This window comes from Saccostrea cucullata, unplaced genomic scaffold (assembly GCF_032062105.1).
Source record: "Saccostrea cucullata isolate Sc308-1 unplaced genomic scaffold, CSIRO_AGI_Scuc_v1 ctg823, whole genome shotgun sequence".
Taxonomy (NCBI): domain Eukaryota; kingdom Metazoa; phylum Mollusca; class Bivalvia; order Ostreida; family Ostreidae; genus Saccostrea; species Saccostrea cuccullata.
Window position 1 is genome coordinate 751 of NW_026927536.1, and position 20,445 is coordinate 21,195.

Here is a 20,445-nt window from a genome sequence, read left to right on the forward strand (position 1 = left end):
ATGGTTTTAAGTTATTTCAAATAGTTGTAACAGTTCCGAACAATCCGTATTCGAGTCTTCGTTGACGCCTTGCGATAAGGGGGTATTGACCACATGTATTATTTTCAAAAGGATGATTAAATTCGATCATGTTATCTACTAAATGCAAACGAGTTCCAGGGATTACATCTTTGAAGCAAAGGTTCACAAGCATTGATTGAAATTTTCATGCATTCATTTTTTTTTCTATTGATTCATATTGTATTATTACTAGTAGTTCATCATCGGGTACCTTCTGGTGATGTCGTTTTTTACTGACCACAAGATGGTAAGTACAAGACAAGATCACCCATTGGTATATGAAAAAGCCGGTACACGTAACTGTCGAACAGACCACAATCCTTTTTAAAATTCTTCATAAATGTTACGTTCAGTGTTTAATAACAGAATGTTCCAATCCAAGGCTAGCGTAGGAACGTCATTCAAGCGTTCAAAGACATCTTCACTTTGGTCTTTTTTTTAAATACACTAATACAGTATATGTATTAGAGTTATCAAGAACTGCTTGAACTTTTATAAATCCTAAAGATGTTCCCTGTTGCATTGTACACTATCTAATCTTTATACTTGATTTTCTTCAGTTTACCATTCATGTCAGCCACAAGCAAGTTGTCATTCTTGTCGATACATAAACCACATGGCCGATCCAAATCACATCCTTCTATGTATTGTAAGAACTGTCCATCCTGGTCTAAGATATGGATGCAGTGGTTCGCACAGTCTGCTGTTAGGATTTGGTTTTCACTATCTGTTGCGATACCACAGGGTTTGAAAGGGCTTTCCTTGGCAGCGAATAGGTAACCTTTGTATCTAAACCGAAACTCCCCCGACTCTTTGACTACCACAACTGCAGAAACTTCGAAGTCTGCAACACAGATATCCAAGTTCCCGTTTTCTGATATGTATTTAATTTTATCATTTCCTGAAAGTAGATGTTCTCCCTCGTTGTCAAACATGATTGTTTGTTTTTGGATCGAGCCAGAGTATCGGACAACTTTGGACTGTGTTTTATCGTCACTGAACATGGTAGCTAAGAGTTCGTCACAGGAAGTGACGCAAATAGCAACAGGATTCCATTCCAGTAGCGTGACCAATCTTTTTCTTTCTCCATTCTTAATCAACTCAATAGTTTTCCTTGCGCCGTCTATATAAACTAAATCGCCATTATTTGTCATTGCTATGTCAAAAGGCCAGTCCTCTGATGTTGTTTCAATTTCATTGATCGTTGATCCTTGACCCTCAAAACATTTTATTTTACTGTCTTCTCCACTTGCCCAGATTTCTTCATCACAATTACAGGTAACTTTGTAAAGGGTTTCCAACCCAGTGTCTAACGTAGTGATAAGTCTAGGATTGAAGAGTTCTATGTCCCCTGGAGGTGATGCAGTCGCTTTGCGATTAAAAGTCCCTTCCTGTTTTGTAATGGGAAATGGTAAAAGGGATCCAAACAAGATTCTAAGCTGTGTGCAATCTATTTCCTTTTGTTTAAATATTGGCATTGACACTTGAACTCTTCTTGGTGGTTTCATCAGGTCTTCATTTGCTGGTCTGTAGATCAAGGTTAATGGTACATCACTAGAGCAAAGAATTTCCGAGCATTCGAGCTTTATTTGCTGAAGTTCAGAATGGGCATGCTTGAATTCAGTGACGAGTTCTTTGAGTTTCTTGACGTGTTCCTTTTTCAAACGATCAACTTCAAGTTTAATGTCTGCTATTATGATGTCTAATACTTTGTGCCAGTTTTCCCCATGTTTTGAAATTGCTTCAGTCAATTTCAAGAACCCACCATCTGCATTGTTGACTCCAGCTTCCAAATCAGCAATAATAGCTTCATATGCCGGAGAAAATTCATTTTCGATTTTATCAACATCTTCTTGTATCTTCTGCCTTCGTGCGGAATATATTTCATGAAGACTGGAGAACACGTGCCCTTTGTGAATTTCAGACGAAATACAAAGTGAACATATATAGATCTCACATTCATTGCAATGAAACTCACAACACGTGTTTTCGTGTATTTCGCATTTTGGAAAAGATGGAACCGATCTGCGTTGACTGATTAGTACGATCTTATGCTTCAAAGGGTCATCCAACATGTGGGCTCCTATACACCGTGTACAAAGATTGACTTGGCAAAAAACACAAAACAGCTGTCCTTTTTCTGTCTCACATAAGTCACAACGAAGGGAATCTTCTCCATTGTCCTTCGAGTCCGTTTTGAAGTCTAACTCGGTCATTTCTTGAAAACTAATACATCAATAATCATAATCTTCAGAAGTCGAGTTATTAAGTATGAATTTTAAGAAGTTTGATGAATTTATATAGAATGCAGTGTTAACTTTAACCTATTTGGAACAAAAATGACATGCGTTAAGCTGAAAGTTGCATGATCTTCCTGTTGTATTATTAATAAAGATTGCGCGAATTTCTGGTAATACATCCTTGATCTCATTTGTTTACTTGGATTACCTAATGCATCCACAATTGAATGCGGAATTTCTTTTCAAATTGAAAACTGAACACATGTTTTATAACTTCCCTAAATTTGCACAGTAATTTTTTTTTCTAGATGAACACGTTTTAAAAACGATTCTTTTTTTTTTTTTTGCGTATTAAGAAAATAAATACGAGGGCTGTTCAATAAATAATGTCCTGAATACTATGACACATACTATAGACATCATATGAAATTAAGCTTGACTTTCTCTCATTACTGAAATTTTTTATGACATATTGTGTCTAATATGAACACCCTATCATATGTCATTTATTTAGAAATTATCACTGAAGTTGATTTAAAAAAAAAAAAAATAAGGCCATTTGTGAAGGTCAAGGTCAAGGGGTAAGAATTCATAGCATGCTCGGAAATATGTTGTCACAGGTAATGCACATGTCAAATATGAAAGTCCTATCTCTTCTCAATATAAGGAACAAGATGTGTTTGTGAAACACAGATGACCTCGTATGGCAACATAACAAAGATTTAACATTTCTTAATTCAAATGAAATATATTTGATATTACCCAAAGTAGGGTTTTCAGACAAGAAATACGATTGTGAAATACAAAATCCCACCCCCTGTTCAAAAGAAAGTTATGGCCAAGGATACATTTTTGAAAGGTAGGTCAAACTCCAAGGTGAAAGGATCTGAGTTGTTGATTTCTTTAAAAAGGTCACAAGTAATACATATGTGAAGGATGAAAACCCTAACCTTAACCGTTCAATAGTTATGGCCAAGGTAAAAGTTTTGGAAAAGTAAGTCAATCTCCAAGGTCAAGGTCAAAGGGTCAAAGTTCTTGGTATCCAATGAAAGGTCTTCTCATAAGGATTACATATGTGAAGTACGAAAGCCTTAGCCCTTACCGTTCAAATGTTATGGTCAAGGTTAAACTTTTTTTTTCAAAAGTACGGAAATCTCCAAGGTCAAAGTCAAAATGTCAGAATGGTTGGTATCCAATGAAAGGCCTTGCCACAAAAAATACATATGTGAAATATGTAAGTCCTAGTTTCTACCATTCAAAAGATATGGTCAAGGTTAAAGTTTTTTCATAAGTACGGAAATCTCCAAGGTCAAAAGGTCAAAGTTGTTGGTATCCAATGAAAGGTCTTGCGACAAAAAATACATATGTGAAAAAATATGAAGTCCTACATGTAGTATCTACTGTTCAAAAGTTGTGGCCATGGTCAAAGTTTTTGAAAATTAGGTCAATCTCCATGATCAAGGTCAAATGGTCAAAGTTCTTGGTATCCAATGAAAGGTCTTTTCACAAGGATTACATATGTGAAGTACCATAGCCCTAGCCCTTTCCGTTCAAAAGTTATGGTCAAGGTAAAAGTTTTTTCATAGGTCTCTAAGGTCAAGGTTAAAAGGTCAAAATTGTTGGTATCCAATGAAAGGCCTTGACACAAAAAATGCATATGTGAAATATGAAATTCCTAGTTTCTACTATTCAAAAGACAAAGTAAAAGTTTGGATTTTTTGTGTAAAAGTGGGTCAAACTCCAAGGTCTAGGTCAAAAGGTCAAATATGGTGGTACCCAAAGAAAGGTCTTCTCACAAGGGACACACAAGTGAAATATAAAAGTCATAGCTCCACTAAATCAAAAATAATGGGCAAGGTTAAAGTTTTTGTGACGGACGGACAGACGAATGAGATTTAATGTCCCCTCGCTTTCGCTAAAGCGGGGGACAATAAAGAAGGCAATAAATTGTTATTTTATTCATTATGGTTTTATTTTGATCGGGATTGGTCCAAAATGAATTTTTTTTTTCAATTTGCCATTTCATTTCAATTTCTTGCCAAAAAGACTGAGACTAGTCAAAATTCACATATACTTTGATCATTAGTAAACTTTAAGTGAATCATCGTGCATACGTACAGATATTTCTCCATCAGATAATAAAGGCTTGTCATAATTTTTAATTCTTATACCACCAACCTTTCACTTGCTATTTGACTTCGAATTAAAGTCATGACACTCCTTAGGTTCATAAACAGTACCTGTATCAGGTTCCAATGAGCAATCTTTGTATCAAGTACGAGCTCCTAGTATTTCTACATTGTTAAGTTAAAGTCTTAAAAAAATAATTTTACACTATTCTGCCTGTAACTTTGAACTTGCTGCATTGACACTGGATTAAAATAAGAACTTTCCTTATTTCAAAAACAATACCTGTACCAATTCTTTTCCAAATAAAGTTTTAGCCGAGACATTTTTTTTCTTTTTTCTACCAGTGACCTTGAAATCGCCAAAATGACCTTGGATAAAGGTCAAGGCATATTCTTTGATCATAAGCAATATCTGTACCGAGTATGAGCTTCCACTGACTCTCCATTACAAAGTCAAGTTATGTCATACCTTTTTTCTACTAGTAACCTTGAACTAAATGGAATGACTGGATAAGATCATGACACATTTTTGGGTCATAAGCAATCCCTGTACCAGGTTTGAGCTTCCAGTGATTCTTTCTACAAAGTTATGACCCAGACAAAAATTTCATACTTTTAGGCCAGTGACCTTGAACTTGCAGGAATGACCTTGTGTCAGATCAGGACTCACTGTCAGGTCATTACAAGCAAGCTCTATAACAAGTATAAGCTTCCAATGTTTCCATATATCAAAGTTAGAGCCTAGACAAAATTACATTCACAGACAATGTGATTCCTATATATCCCTAAAACTTCCTTTGTTTGGGGTAAAAAGAGAAGTTTCCATTACAAGGAATACACATTTGAAATATGAAAGCCCTAGCACTAATCATTCACATCATTTTTTTTTTACCAAAGTGAGGTCAAAGTCTAACTTAAAGGTTAAAAAAAGTTCAAAAGGAATGGCCATGGGTAGTAAAAATTAGTAAATTTGGAGACACATAAACAGACAGACAGTTTATCAAAATATGCCCCCAAATCTTCAATTATAGAGGTGGAATAAAAACTCAACAAGTTTAATTCCATGACAAACAGACTGTATAATAGTGTATTTTAATATATATGATAAATTCAAACTGACATAAATTAATCATGTATCACAAGGGACAAACACAGTTTTTACAATTACATGTACATCAGTTATGCTTTTCAAGAAAAATTGAAAAAATATGAAACATCTAGAAAATCTTCATATACTACTTGTGTATGAGGTAGAACATGCTTATAGAACTTGACAAGGAAAAATATTTCATAAAAAACTTAAATTACTTAGAACCTCAGTAACAAGTTAACTAAAAGAAGGAAAAAGTGTTGCATACAAAGATAAAACTAAATTAGATAAGCAAGAAACCCATGGGCCACATCACTCACCTGAGTAACTTTAGCCATTATGTTATTAAACAGATTTCCCCCTAATACCTATCTTGACCTTTCCCAATCCCCAGGGTCATAATCCAAGCAATTTAGAATCTACACTAGTAACACTACCCCAGGATGCTTCCACAGAAGTTTTAGCTTTTCTGACCCAGTGGTTCTTGAGAAGATTTTTTTATGACCCCACCCTATTTTTGTACATTCTTGACAATTTCCCCTCGGAAGGGGACTTTATTTTTATAATTTAAACTCCCACTACCCAAGGATGTTTTGTACTAAGTTTGGTCAAAATTGGCCCAATGGTTCTCAAGAATTAGGGCTGGGACGATACTTTTTCTATATCGATACGTATGATATTTGAAAAGTTTACAGATGAATTGGTTATAAAACATTGAAATAAACAAATTATTTCTTTGAAAATGAGAATAATTTATTCAAAATAGTTGTTTATATGTTGTAAAACAAAAACATTTTACTCAAATGGTGTTAATTATTATTTATTTCATTTCTATATTTATATTTAACTTATTTATTTCATATACTAAGCCCCAAATGTTAAATAAACAAAGAAAAACAAAAGTCAGATTTTTGGGGCGATATTTCGATATTTTTTCAAATGTATCGATATGTGTATCGTCTGCACATATATCAATATATCTCTATCAAGAATAAGCTGAAAATGTGAAAAGTTTACAGATGAATGGAAAACTGCAAGGCAACTCAGAAAATCTCATATGAGCTAAAAACTGCAAGGCCTGCTTTGTAAATCAAAGGAGAGAAAATATAAAAGAATTTAGATTTTGCATATTGTTATATTTATTTATAATCTAAAACACTAAAAAATAATAATGTTACTGAATGAGATCACTTTATCTTTTCTAGCAATTTTCAAACTAAAATTAGATATCATTGAGATGGTGGCCATCTCAAAGGGTCCCACTTTCAGCAATGAACATAAAAATGTAAAGTAGCTGAAAGGGGTTTTAACCTTGACTCTTGGCCTAGAAACTTTGTTCAAGGTCACTACACATCCATTGACCAGTGGCACTCTGTGAGAGAAGTATTAGCCACATTGCACCAAGGGGAGAAAGCATATGCTCTGGACAAGGATTCACAATAAAAAAAATTACCTCCCTTTCTCTTAAGCTTAGATATTCCGACAAGCACTGATTTACCTCTCTTGATATTTTTGCTTAAAAATGCAATCTTTAACTTTTTTAAATTAAAAAATATAATATATAATATATATACAAAAAAAAAAAAAAAACCAAGTCTCTTTACTGTACTTTTTTACATATAACAAAGGATGAGAAAAGAAAATCAGACCAAAACTGTAGAAGGAGTAGCGTTTTAAAGGAATTTCACAGAAAATTCTATTTTTATAAAAATGGCAAACCGTTCATCGAAAACCGGATGCACTTCTTTATGTATCTTAGTGTAGTCTACTTGTGTGCCAAGTTATACTGAAATCAGACCAAAACTGTACAAGAAGTAGCATTTTAAAGGAATTTAACAGAATATTCTATTTTTAGTAACCATGGCAACACAGTTCATCAAAATCAAAAACCGATGCACTATTTTATGTACCTTAGTGTAGTCTGCTTGTGTGCCATTTAATATTGAAATCAGACCAAAACTGTAGGAGGAGTAGCGTTTTAAAGGAATGTCACAGAATATTCTATTTTTAGTAACCATGGCAACACAGTTCATCGAAATCAAAAACCGATGCACTATTTTATGTATCTTATAGTAGTCTACTTGTGTGCCAAGTTATACTGAAATCAGACCAAAACTGTAGGAGGAGTAGCATTTTGAAAAATTGTTTACAGACAGACGGACAGACAGACAGACAGACAGATGGACGGACGGACGACGAACACCTTACTATCGCATAAGCTCTTCTGGTCTCTGACCAGTAGAGCTAAAAATAACGTAGTAATGAAAAGTTGTACAATAATGTAGTAACACAACTTTGAGTGATCTGCTGTGGATGTCATATGAGTTATCCGTAATGAGTTATGTACTCAGCATGGTACACTGGATCTGTTTACTGTGTCCATCACTTTGTAGATATTAGTACATACTCAACTCTGTCCATTGGATTCTGTGAGTTAAGCTATTTAGTGTGTCTATCACTTTGTAGATAACAATGTACTCAGCACGGTCCATTGAATTTTGTCAGTTAAGCTATTTAGTGTGTCCATCACTTTGTAGATATATAACAATGTTCTCAGCATGGTCCATTGAATTCTGTCAGTTAAGCTATTTAGTGTGCCCATCACTTTGTAGATATATAATAATGTACTCAGCACTATCCATTGAATTCTTTGAGTTGAGTTATTTAGTGTGTCCATCACTTGCAGTCCAAACCTTAAATTACTCTCTGCACTGTTGTTGAAGCATATTTGTTTGCTATCAAAGAAACATGAAATTGATGGCAGTCTGCCCTGTAAAAAAAGAAATCACAAGGACTCAACATAAATATTAATAAAATCTTAATAAATGAAAAATAGCTAACATATTTTTACAGAATAGAAGGATTTTGCAGAGCTTGTACATGTGTCTTACCTTTATTTTCAGGTCCCATAGTTGATCTCTTTGGAGTCTTGAGGAATCATGTTGATCTGCTTTTGGAAACAGGATCAATGCCAGCATAACCGTCTGCCTATTAACAAAAAGACACTAAGAATCCAAGCAATGAGAGAGTCAAAATCTCCTCTAATTCACATAATGCAAGGTCTAGAGCTTTACATGCATCTGATCTGACTAACCATCAATGTTTAGGTTAGACAGTAGTAAGTCTTTACTTTCCACATTCTTGTTAACTGATTGAGATCAGTCTCATCTTCTACTTGTTAACAAAGGAAATCCAAAGATAATGAAAAAAAACATGAACAAAAATACCTTGTGATAAAATGTTCACCTGAGTCACCTTGACTTTGTCATCAAAAGAAAAATTCTTAATTCATATTTTTTTTATTAATCCTAGTCCAAAGGGATCATGATGTAACCTAATTTGAAACAACACATCCTCGGGATGCCCTATTGTTATTGCAACACAGTCTTGCTGTTGTGCAGCAGAGGTAAATCCCCCTGGACCTATGATTTGATAAGTGTATAAAGAAAATTTGTAAATTGCAAAAAATAAATCTTTTTACCCACTCCTTAATCAGATATTGGCTGCTGTACAAAGCTTGGCAATAGACTCTTCTTTTTCTTCACTTGGTCAGCACTGGTCCTCTTCCCTTGTCAAATTCCTTGAAAATACTTGATGGAGAGAAGATAAGCAATAATACAAAGCAATGTAATAATCACAGAAATTCAAATGAACATAATCATTACAACATTATTAGCTTGAAAATCAAAAAGCAAATAAAGACAATAAGGTTATGATAGCTAGGAATAAGGTGGAATATTGGGGCAAGGAGAGGAAAGCATAGTTACTTTAGAGTAGGGAGGACAAAGATACATGTCAGAAATAATTAAATAAAAAATACTTGTAAGACTCCTGCCTGTTAAAGTGGGTCATGATGAAGTTCCATAGGTAAAAAAGAAGTAAAGTCTGATTCTTACGAGTATTCTCCTCATGGCTGCAGCGGAATGGGAAAGGGACTCTTCCTCACTTAGAATTCCTAGTCAGTCTTAACTTTCTTCTGCTTAAAAAGATAAAACAGAGACATAAAAGGGGAAACACTTGTACTTCATACCAAGTGAGAAGCTTCAGTAAAAAGCAGCTTGTTGCTTACCACTTTTGAAACATAATACCTGCAAAATACAGACAGGAATAGACTCTTCTTATATTAATTACCTTGGTCCTCCATTGTTGTTCCTCTTCTGAATCAAAGGGGAACTGAAATCTGTCAATTGAAGGTCCAGATGTTAAAGCTAGGTACAGCCAACTTCAATAGGCAAGCAAAGATACAAGAAGTAAAATCTGAATCTTACCCTGCTTTCTGCTGCTGTATGCAGTTCAATGAGAGCGGGAGTCCTCCTCACTTCAGGATCCTGTTCAGCCTTAAGGATACACCAAAGGTTTCCAAATGTCAAAGTTTCAGTTGGCTGTAATTCTTTCATTATCAAAGATAACATAACAAAAGTATATATCATTTGAAAGCTTGTTAAGTATACTTTCTTTTTATCCTAACTTTAACTTTATTGGTTAACTTATTAAAAAATTATTGAAATTTTTATGTAAATTTTAGTGCATTAATATTTCATAAATCAACTTTTTTGTATTTCATTCCTGAAAGTGGTTATTTTGCCTCATGGTAGATTAAAGATTGAACTTGAAAACCGTATCTCAGATTTTTGATAAATCTTCTCATTCAAAAGTTACACCAATTTGCACTTCAAAGTCATCAATTTAGTGGCCTAATTTAACATGTCCCTCAGTAATTCCAAAACTAAGCGCAATATCAAAAATTTGAGATACGGTTTTGTGAACACACATTTGAGGAACAACCAAGCCAATTTTCAGAAGAATTGGTCAATAAATAAGGGAGCTGAATCCTTTGAAATAATACCACCAACCGTCTGATCTTACTTTACAGTAGAGGGCAAAAACCCATTACACAACAAAATCTGCCAAAGCTTTAGATATATGGCACCTTCGAGATCCAGCTTTGGATACCTGTCACTTAAACACATTCCCTATGCATATTCACAAAAATGGGAGGATCTTTTCTGTATTTCAATGATTTTAATTAAGAAAAAGGTGTTGAGTTCTGATTCAGAAAGATTTCCCGGCAAAATGACATGAGTTAAGCTCCGCCTCCTATTTTTATGGTCATCGGTGGTCCGTTAGGTCTCCCTGTCTGAATCAGAACCCCCTTAGTTTGATTGCTGATAACATCTGTAAGAAGTGTGAACCATGGAAGAGCAGCTCAGAAGAGAAATCCAAGATGCTGGGTAATTACTACATTTTAACAACATATGCATGGATTATTACTTAAGATATTATGTACATTTAATATTTAGGAATAATTAGAAAAGATGCAAAATAATAAAATATTACACCTTTTACATAGTTGCATATATACTAGAACATGTGCATACATATACACTGTGAAGAGTTTATTCAATTATGCTTGAAAGTTTCTTGTCCCTGCTAAATAAATTAAGGCATATATAAAAACCTAATAATTGCTTATAGGTATGATGGAATTAATTTTATCGAGAGCCTAAAAACATCAGTGGAAAGTAGAAAACGAAAAGGGATTTGTGACCGCAGAAATCGGTACATACACTACTGTCACTGGGCGCACGCATTAAAGGCATGTATATAAATATGTATATTTTTAAAACATTTTAATTTGGTTTCATATAGATATATACAGGTACCATTTTTAATAAATTATCTTTGTTTCATAAATTGTAAACAAAAAAATTTATTCACAGAGGAAAAACATTGGATCTGTGACCGACGTGTACAGGTACCCAGATTCCGTCCTGGCTTTCATCAGAACTCTGTGTCCCGGTGACATCAAGGGAGAAATAAGAGAGGCAAGTTTTTCAAATATGATTTATATAGAAATTCAAAAATCAACAGTAATTGTATTTAATAGGTTTTACACATCCATTTAAATATTAAATACATTTGTTTTGTAACATTTCAGGAAGCTTACAAGATTTCCATGGAAGAGTTCTGCTCTGCTGTTCTGCAGTAAAATGTAAAATAATTATTAATTAAAAAAATATGAATCAAGTCTCTCTATGATGTTTGTGTCTCTCAATATTTCACAATCTGACAAAATGGATAAGCAGGATAACTAGTTGATATTTGAAAATGCTTTGGTTATAATTACAAGGATAACACAATTTAAGAACATTTTCCACGTGAATGTCCTTTACGAGGTTTGCCACACTTGGAACACTTCCTTACAGAACCTGAACTGGATGATTTTGCACTGCTATGGAATTTTCCAGATTTATAAAGGGTACCCTCACTGTGCCGGAATGCATCTAATTTCCTTCTCTTTTTATAGCGGTTAATTTTCCGTTTTTCTTTTTGCTCAGCGGTGATGCTTCTATTCGCCTCGTAAATTCGAACACCGTCAATTTTTCCGAACACATTTTGCATTTTTTCAGTGTATCTGTATGTCTCCATAGGGTTTGTCCCTCAGTACCCGTAAGAAAGCTTTACTGTCCCCATCCCCAATAAATGGATTGTATCGAAGATTGTACTTCTGGACAGACCTATTGAAGAGAATGGAGGCCCCTTCTGTTTCCATGCTCTGAGCACTGCCGTCATGGTTTAACATGCAGTCAGGTTCATGGCCTAGAAACCAGTCAAGGTACTCAGGAGATGTCTTATCCTCCCATCTGGAGCACTCGGGACACACAGAACACATGTAATGAACATCCAAAACTTCCCCTGTATCAATGGATATTACAGTGACAAATCCATGACGTGATGAAAGTCCACGATTCAGCCATGAGCCATCAATTGTCACTCCACAGTCAACTACACTTTCAGGGCCCAAGTTTTCATCTTCACTTTCCTTTAGGGAATGTACACGCTTTGCTGCATTCTCTAATTCCTGCAGAAGTACTGATTTTGCATTTTCTGTAATATGCTTAGTGTGGTCACTGTATGGTGTTGCTGACACTGGTTGTGGTAAGTTCATAGCTGCACAAAATTTTGATGCAGCATTTCTTCCCTTGCCAATTGTCCGCATTCCAAGTACAACACTTCTATTTACTTCAAATGAATGAAAACTGTTTGTGCACAATTTTGAAGTAAAAAATTCAGAGGTGTGGTTACACTGAACATTTTGACACTTCAACAAAAGACTTGAACACAGTCCATTTTGCTTGCTTGGAATTGCAGAAAGGCTCATTTTCCCGTAACATTTTGAACAACATGTATTCTCACTTATTTGAGAGTTCAAAATATCTAAGTCCACAATGATGCTGCCTTTGTTTTCCTCTTGCAATTGTTCAGATTCCGTGGGGATTTTTCTGGATGAAACACTTGTTCCTTGCTGATCCTGTCTGTGTTCTTGATTATACCAAGATCCTTTCATAGACGCTTTTAAATGATGTTTGGCACCATCAGGCATGGGTCTCTTGCGTTTTTTATTTTTCGGCATTATGTACACGAAAGTAATGTTGATAGAGTGAAATATTTTTCAAGAATGATATCATACAGATGAGCCCTTACAATTCATAAGAAATTAATCCTGTATCAATTTTCAGCTTTTCTTTGAAAATTATACACGGTGTCTTGTTAAAGAAAATAATGATTTCTTAATTACTTTAATCTTTATGCGGGCCACATTAACTGCAGATATTAATATTATAATTCATTAGGACTTGGTATTGTTGCAATTGCAGCATTACTTTGAAAATTATACATGGTGTCTTGTTAAAGAAAATTTCCTGATGTGCTAACAATCTCCCACTGATGCTAATCTTTATACAGGCAGCATTAACTGCGGATTAATTGACCCCCAATTCCCCAAGTGGTCACAGTGATTTATTGCTCCTTTTATCAGCAAGTAGCCGCAGACCAAATCAGAAGCTTCAATAACGGCACTTTCACATGTGTTAGTGTTTATGTTTCAATATTGTCAAATTATAAGAAAACTAAACCACATTTTTCAAAAATTTTAAATGCATTATATAGCCGTGACTTCATTCTTTTATAAACAAATAAAATCTCAAAATTGTTAAAAATCATGAAATAAACCTTTGGTGTATCCTTAAAAGTATTCCTCTTAAAAAGATAAAAATTAACAGACACCAAAAGGGGATCACTTGCACTTCATACCAAGTGAGAAGATTTCTAAAATAAACTAGTGGCCAATGGGCAATATGCTCACCTAAGCATATTGGCTAGTAAATGACAAATTAGTCCAGTATTGAAAAGTATAAAATTTAGGAAGAGGAGAAGGGCCGGGGCTTGAATAACTACCTGGAGACATTTTTATATCAATAACAATGGCTTAGCTGTTCTTGAACATAAAATTTTTTCCTATATATTCCTTTGTTAAAATTTTATCCCCATTGATGCCCCTCCCTGCCCCCTGGAATCAAGATTTGGACAAATTTGAATCTACACTACCTAAGGATGCTTCCATATCAATATGACTATATATGGCTTTGGTATTATTGAGAAGACGTTTCCTATATACTGTAAATCACTTAATTTTCGCGACACCTTATTTTCGTGAGATAGTCAATGACTCTTCATTAGCGAGACAAAATTTTCAAAATTGTGGTCATTGCTCTATATAATCTTAAGGAATTATATTATACGCGAGAATGAAATTTTCGCGACCATACCGTCTCGCGTAATAATGTGAAAATAAAAAGTGATTTACAGTATTCCCCTGTCCATTTTGATCATCCAATGGGGCCCTGCCCTACACCTGGGAGTCATGATTTGAACAAACTTAAATCTACACTACATGAAGATGCTACCGTATACATATCACCAGTCATGACATATTTGTTTCTGAGAAGATTTCTAAAAATATTTCCAATATAATCCAATGTAAAACTTTGATTGTCCAATGTGGCCCAAACCTTTTCCCGGTAGACATGATTTGAACAAAATGAAATCTTCACTACCAAAAAGGATGATTTGCTATCAATATAACTAATTGTGGCTTGAGAAAAAAAAAGTATATCCCTACATACTGTAGATTCCTAAATATGTGCGTGGAATTAATTTTCGCGTAATTTCGTGAGAAGCACCACACACAAAATTAAATTACTCGCCTTTATTTTTATGGCGCTGAAATCTATGTAAAATCTCTTATAACCAATCATGCATTTGCAAATTATTATTCTTGTGATTTGACGGTGAAAAGCCTATTCGTGATAATTACTCACGAAAAATAAGGAATCTATAGTATTATATATATTTTTGATCCCCTATTCTGACACCAACATGGGGTCTTGATTTGACTAATTTTGAATCTACACTACCTGAGGATGATGCCACATAAGTGTCTCTTTCCTGTCTCAGTGGTTCTTGAAAAGAAGATTTTTAAAAGATGTCCTTAATTTTTCTCTTATTTGTAGTAATCTTCCATTTGAAGAGGGAGTGGGCCTTCATTTGAATAAACTTAAATCCCATAATGGCATTTATCCAAGGATACTCTTTGCCAAGTTTCGTTGAATTTGACCAAAGATGAAAATGTGAAATTTTACAAACAAGAGGCCCATGGGCCACATCGCTCACCTGAGAAGCTTTGACCATTCTGTTCTTTACCAGATTTCCCCCTTGTAACACATATTGTGACCCCACCCTACCCCACTGATCAAAATTTAGACAATTTGAAATCTACACTACCCCAGGATGCTTCCACATAAGTTTCAGCTTTTCTGGCCCAGTGGTTCTTAAGAAGAAGATTTTCAAAGATTTTTCCTATATATTTCTATGTAAAACTCTGATTCCCCATTGTGGCCCCACCCTACCCCAGGTGGTCATGATTTGATCAATTTAGAATCTACACTACCCCAGGATGCTTCCACACAAGTTTCAGCTTTTCTGGCACAGTGGTTTTTGAGCAGAAGATTTTCAAAGATTTTTCCTATATATTTCTATGTAAAAATTTGATTCCCCATTGTGGCCCCGCCCAACGGCCGGGGGTCATGATTTGAACAATTTAGAATCTACACTACCCCAGGATGCTTCCACAGAAGTTTCAGCTTTTCTGGCCCAGTGGTTCTTGAGAAGATTTTTTAATGACCCCACCCTAGTTTTGTCTTTTCTTGATTATCTCCCCTTGTGAGGGGACTTGGCCCTTCATTTTAACAATTTAAATTCCCCTTCACTCAAGAATGCTTGGTACCAAGTTTGGTCAAAATTGGCCCAGTGGTTCTTGAGAAGAAGTCGAAAATGTGAAAAGTTTACAGATGGACGGACGGACAGACGACGGACAAAATGTGATCAGAAAAGCTCACTTTAGCCTTTGGCTCAGGTGAGCTAAAAAGATGACAAAGACATAAAATGAACAAAGGTTCACTTCTTTTAAAAACCAGCACTTATATCAATTGATTCTACTACTAAATTGGGTTTGTGATCAGGAGAGATCCTATATGAGATGTTTACCAATGCTTTTGAGACTCATCTTCCCGTGCGTCCTTGCGAACTTAGCCTGGGACAAAATGATACCCAGTATCCGTCTGCTTCCACGTGGAGGCATCGCATAGGACTTGTTGTGGAGAGGCTATGTACTGGCAGGGGAAGTCATTAGAATTTCTTCCCCCTTTTCGCATTGCTGCTAGCCAGCGGTGATGGCTGAAAGCGAGAGGTGACAAGCACACAGACACTAACACCAACACACTAGACGCGTCACACAACATTTAGCAGACGTTAGTAGTTTTAGTAGCTTGTTACTTGTTCAGGGTTCTCCATTGTTTGAAATTTTACTGTGTTGCAGAGTTTACGCAAAGCACTAAAATTTCACGGTATTTTAGCGATCAAATTTGCAACTGACTCACTATTCATTATAATTACTTAAGAATACATGCACACAATTTAAAAAAAAAAAAATCACCAATTCGTTACAAAAATAGTATGGTCGAACATATTAGCACATGTTGTGAAATGCAGAGGAAATTCTTGTCTATAAAGTTGAACTACTTACAATTTTTTAAAGCAAATTTGTCATAATTTTTTTGTCAATTTTATTGATCGAATTAAGGAATTACAAAAAAAGAGACTTCGGAATAGTAAAATACTTTTAAAAGTTCCTTGAAAATTGAAAACTATTTATTTACATCAAGTAAATGATTTTGGTACAGTGTTATGTTTGATTTACATTGCAAACATAATTCTAGAGCCATGGCTCTAAAGAAAAGACATTTAAATATATTTTTAAAAATAATACAATGTACTTTAATTGCAACTACTAGTACCAATTAAGCGTTACATGGAAGTTTGAAATCCAATTTTTTGTCTTTGTTCCTTCATGCTTCAAGTCCATTGAGGGTCTAGGAAATAATTGATTATGCAAGGTGAAAGCATAATTAAGTGATCTAGATATCGTATAGAATTGAAAGACGGTAGAATTGTTTGATGCAATTATGTTTCATAGATAGAGAGAATTTGTATGTTTTGTTGAGGGAAGGTGTAAAACTTAGTCTAAAAATATAAATTTTTTTTTATTATCATTACATTAAATTTTATAAACAGACAAAAAATGTGTAGCAAAATTTTTAATTGTTGTCGCTAAAAAGCTGACGAGTGACTTACCTTAAGTGACAGATAGAGAGAATTTGTATGTTTCAATTTTTTTTTATTATCACAGATCTTACTGTGTCAGCAAAATTTTTAATGTGTCACACAGATAAAATTTGAATCTTTACTGTGTCGGGACCAACACAGTAAAACAGCTCATGGAGAACCCTGCTTGTTAGGGTGTTAATCATGCAAACCTATCCACCACAAGCACTAATCATGCACTAACTAACAAATACCTTAATTACAATAATAACCTACACTCCTCTAAGCTGTCTAACTATCAACTAAAGCCTACTTACTAACTCAAACTACAACACAACTGCACCTACCGGAAATACTATACAAACTAAACCTAAGACTAAGAAACACCTTTGTAACGCTACTTACAACTACTATACACCCCATACTTTCTGAATGCAGCAGAAAACACTCCAGACTGACCTTCAGAGGTGGCTATCTCTGCTTCCTGTCAATTCAAACTCAAGAGGTCAAAGCCTGAAAAAGCCAACATCAATTGGAAAGCCATAATATTGGGAAAAGGTGCTCAGAGGTCAAGTATGAATCTTACCGCACTTTCTGCTCATGAACGCTGTTAAATGGGAGAGGGACTGCTCTTCACTTCAGGATCCTGGTCAGCCTCAAATTTCTTCTGCTTAAAAAGAGAAAACAAACACATCAAAGGAGAATCACTCACATTCCCTAACAAATGACAAACTTCATTTAAATAATCAATTTGTTACTTACAACCTTGAGCCATATTGGTTGCTGCATAGAGATGGGAAATGGACTCGTCATCCTGTCTTTTGCTGTTGGTCGACCTTGCTCCTCCATCGTTGTTCCTCTTCCCAGTCCCTGAAAGTATAAAACTGGCACAATGTTAGTAAAACTTCAAAAGAATGCAACAAATCACGAAAAGTTACTTACCACTTTGGGCCATGTTGGCTGCTGTATAGAGATGGGAAATGGACTCGTCATCTCGTCTTCCTCTGTTGGTCGACCCTGCTCCTCCATCGTTGTTCCTCTTCCGAGTCCCTGAAAGTATAAAACTGGCACAATGTTAGTAAAACTTCAAAAGAATGCAACAAATCACGAAAAGTTACTTACCACTTTGGGCCATGTTGGCTGCTGTATAGAGATGGGAAATGGACTCGTCATCTCGTCTTCCTCTGTTGGTCGACCTTGCTCCTCCATCGTTGTTCCTCTTCCCAGTCCCTGAAAGTATAAAACTGGCACAATGTTAGTAAAACTTCAAAAGAATGCAACAAATCACGAAAAGTTACTTACCACTTTGGGCCATGTTGGCTGCTGTATAGAGATGGGAAATGGACTCGTCATCTCGTCTTCCTCTGTTGGTCGACCCTGCTCCTCCATCGTTGTTCCTCTTCCGAGTCCCTGAAAGTATAAAACTGGCACAATGTTAGTAAAACTTCAAAAGAATGCAACAAATCACGAAAAGTTACTTACCACTTTGGGCCATGTTGGCTGCTGTATAGAGATGGGAAATGGACTCGTCATCTCGTCTTCCTCTGTTGGTCGACCCTGCTCCTCCATCGTTGTTCCTCTTCCCAGTCCCTGAAAGTATAAAACTGGCACAATGTTAGTAAAACTTCAAAAGAATGCAACAAATCACGAAAAGTTACTTACCACTTTGGGCCATGTTGGCTGCTGTATAGAGATGGGAAATGGACTCGTCATCTCGTCTTCCTCTGTTGGTCGACCCTGCTCCTCCATCGTTGTTCCTCTTCCCAGTCCCTGAAAGTATAAAACTGGCACAATGTTAGTAAAACTTCAAAAGAATGCAACAAATCACGAAAAGTTACTTACCACTTTGGGCCATGTTGGCTGCTGTATAGAGATGGGAAATGGACTCGTCATCTCGTCTTCCTCTGTTGGTCGACCTTGCTCCTCCATCGTTGTTCCTCTTCCCAGTCCCTGAAAGTATAAAACTGGCACAATGTTAGTAAAACTTCAAAAGAATGCAACAAATCACGAAAAGTTACTTACCACTTTGGGCCATGTTGGCTGCTGTATAGAGATGGGAAATGGACTCGTCATCTCGTCTTCCTCTGTTGGTCGACCCTGCTCCTCCATCGTTGTTCCTCTTCCCAGTCCCTGAAAGTATAAAACTGGCACAATGTTAGTAAAACTTCAAAAGAATGCAACAAATCACGAAAAGTTACTTACCACTTTGGGCCATGTTGGCTGCTGTATAGAGATGGGAAATGGACTCGTCATCTCGTCTTCCTCTGTTGGTCGACCTTGCTCCTCCATCGTTGTTCCTCTTCCCAGTCCCTGAAAGTATAAAACTGGCACAATGTTAGTAAAACTTCAAAAGAATGCAACAAATCACGAAAAGTTACTTACCACTTTGGGCCATGTTGGCTGCTGTATAGAGATGGGAAATGGACTCGTCATCTCGTCTTCCTCTGTTGGTCGACCTTGCTCCTCCATCGTTGTTCCTCTTCCCAATCCCTGAAAGTATAAAACTGGCACAATGTTAGTAAAACTTCAAAAGAATGCAACAAATCACGAAAAGTTACTTACCACTTTGGGCCATGTTGGCTGCTGTATAGAGATGGGAAATGGACTCGTCATCTCGTCTTCCTCTGTTGGTCGACCCTGCTCCTCCATCGTTGTTCCTCTTCCCAGTCCCTGAAAGTATAAAACTGGCACAATGTTAGTAAAACTTCAAAAGAATGCAACAAATCACGAAAAGTTACTTACCACTTTGGGCCATGTTGGCTGCTGTATAGAGATGGGAAATGGACTCGTCATCTCGTCTTCCTCTGTTGGTCGACCCTGCTCCTCCATCGTTGTTCCTCTTCCCAGTCCCTGAAAGTATAAAACTGGCACAATGTTAGTAAAACTTCAAAAGAATGCAACAAATCACGAAAAGTTACTTACCACTTTGGGCCATGTTGGCTGCTGTATAGAGATGGGAAATGGACTCGTCATCTCGTCTTCCTCTGTTGGTCGACCCTGCTCCTCCATCGTTGTTCCTCTTCCCAGTCCCTGAAAGTATAAAACTGGCACAATGTTAGTAAAACTTCAAAAGAATGCAACAAATCACGAAAAGTTACTTACCACTTTGGGCCATGTTGGCTGCTGTATAGAGATGGGAAATGGACTCGTCATCTCGTCTTCCTCTGTTGGTCGACCCTGCTCCTCCATCGTTGTTCCTCTTCCCAGTCCCTGAAAGTATAAAACTGGCACAATGTTAGTAAAACTTCAAAAGAATGCAACAAATCACGAAAAGTTACTTACCACTTTGGGCCATGTTGGCTGCTGTATAGAGATGGGAAATGGACTCGTCATCTCGTCTTCCTCTGTTGGTCGACCTTGCTCCTCCATCGTTGTTCCTCTTCCCAGTCCCTGAAAGTATAAAACTGGCACAATGTTAGTAAAA

At 36.0% G+C, this 20,445-nt stretch overlaps 2 protein-coding genes and 2 long non-coding RNA genes across 7 annotated transcripts; all 4 read right to left on the bottom strand.

Moving 5' to 3' along the window:
• Positions 1–593: 593 nt before the first annotated feature.
• Positions 594–2,276, bottom strand: LOC134274734 (uncharacterized). The gene has a single exon (XM_062756967.1). It carries the CDS (start codon positions 2,274–2,276, stop codon positions 594–596), a length of 1,683 nt encoding a protein of 560 aa, XP_062612951.1.
• A 6,136-nt stretch (positions 2,277–8,412) lies between these two features.
• LOC134274728 (uncharacterized) lies at positions 8,413–9,525 on the bottom strand. Of its 4 annotated transcripts, none has more exons than XR_009993707.1 (3): positions 9,416–9,525; positions 9,005–9,109; positions 8,413–8,507 (listed from the first exon to the last, which is right to left on the bottom strand). It is a non-coding gene; the product is annotated as an uncharacterized LOC134274728 (long non-coding RNA). The 4 variants fall into 4 exon arrangements; XR_009993706.1 differs by having other exon boundaries at positions 9,001–9,109; XR_009993708.1 differs by having other exon boundaries at positions 9,001–9,109; positions 9,340–9,525.
• A 2,400-nt stretch (positions 9,526–11,925) lies between these two features.
• Positions 11,926–12,933, bottom strand: LOC134274743 (uncharacterized). Its single transcript, XM_062756980.1, has one exon. The coding sequence runs from the start codon at positions 12,931–12,933 to the stop codon at positions 11,926–11,928; it is 1,008 nt and encodes a 335-aa protein (XP_062612964.1).
• A 4,240-nt stretch (positions 12,934–17,173) lies between these two features.
• LOC134274729 (uncharacterized) lies at positions 17,174–18,197 on the bottom strand. The gene is made up of 3 exons (XR_009993710.1): positions 17,784–18,197; positions 17,608–17,691; positions 17,174–17,505 (listed from the first exon to the last, which is right to left on the bottom strand). It is a non-coding gene; the product is annotated as an uncharacterized LOC134274729 (long non-coding RNA).
• Positions 18,198–20,445: the final 2,248 nt, after the last annotated feature.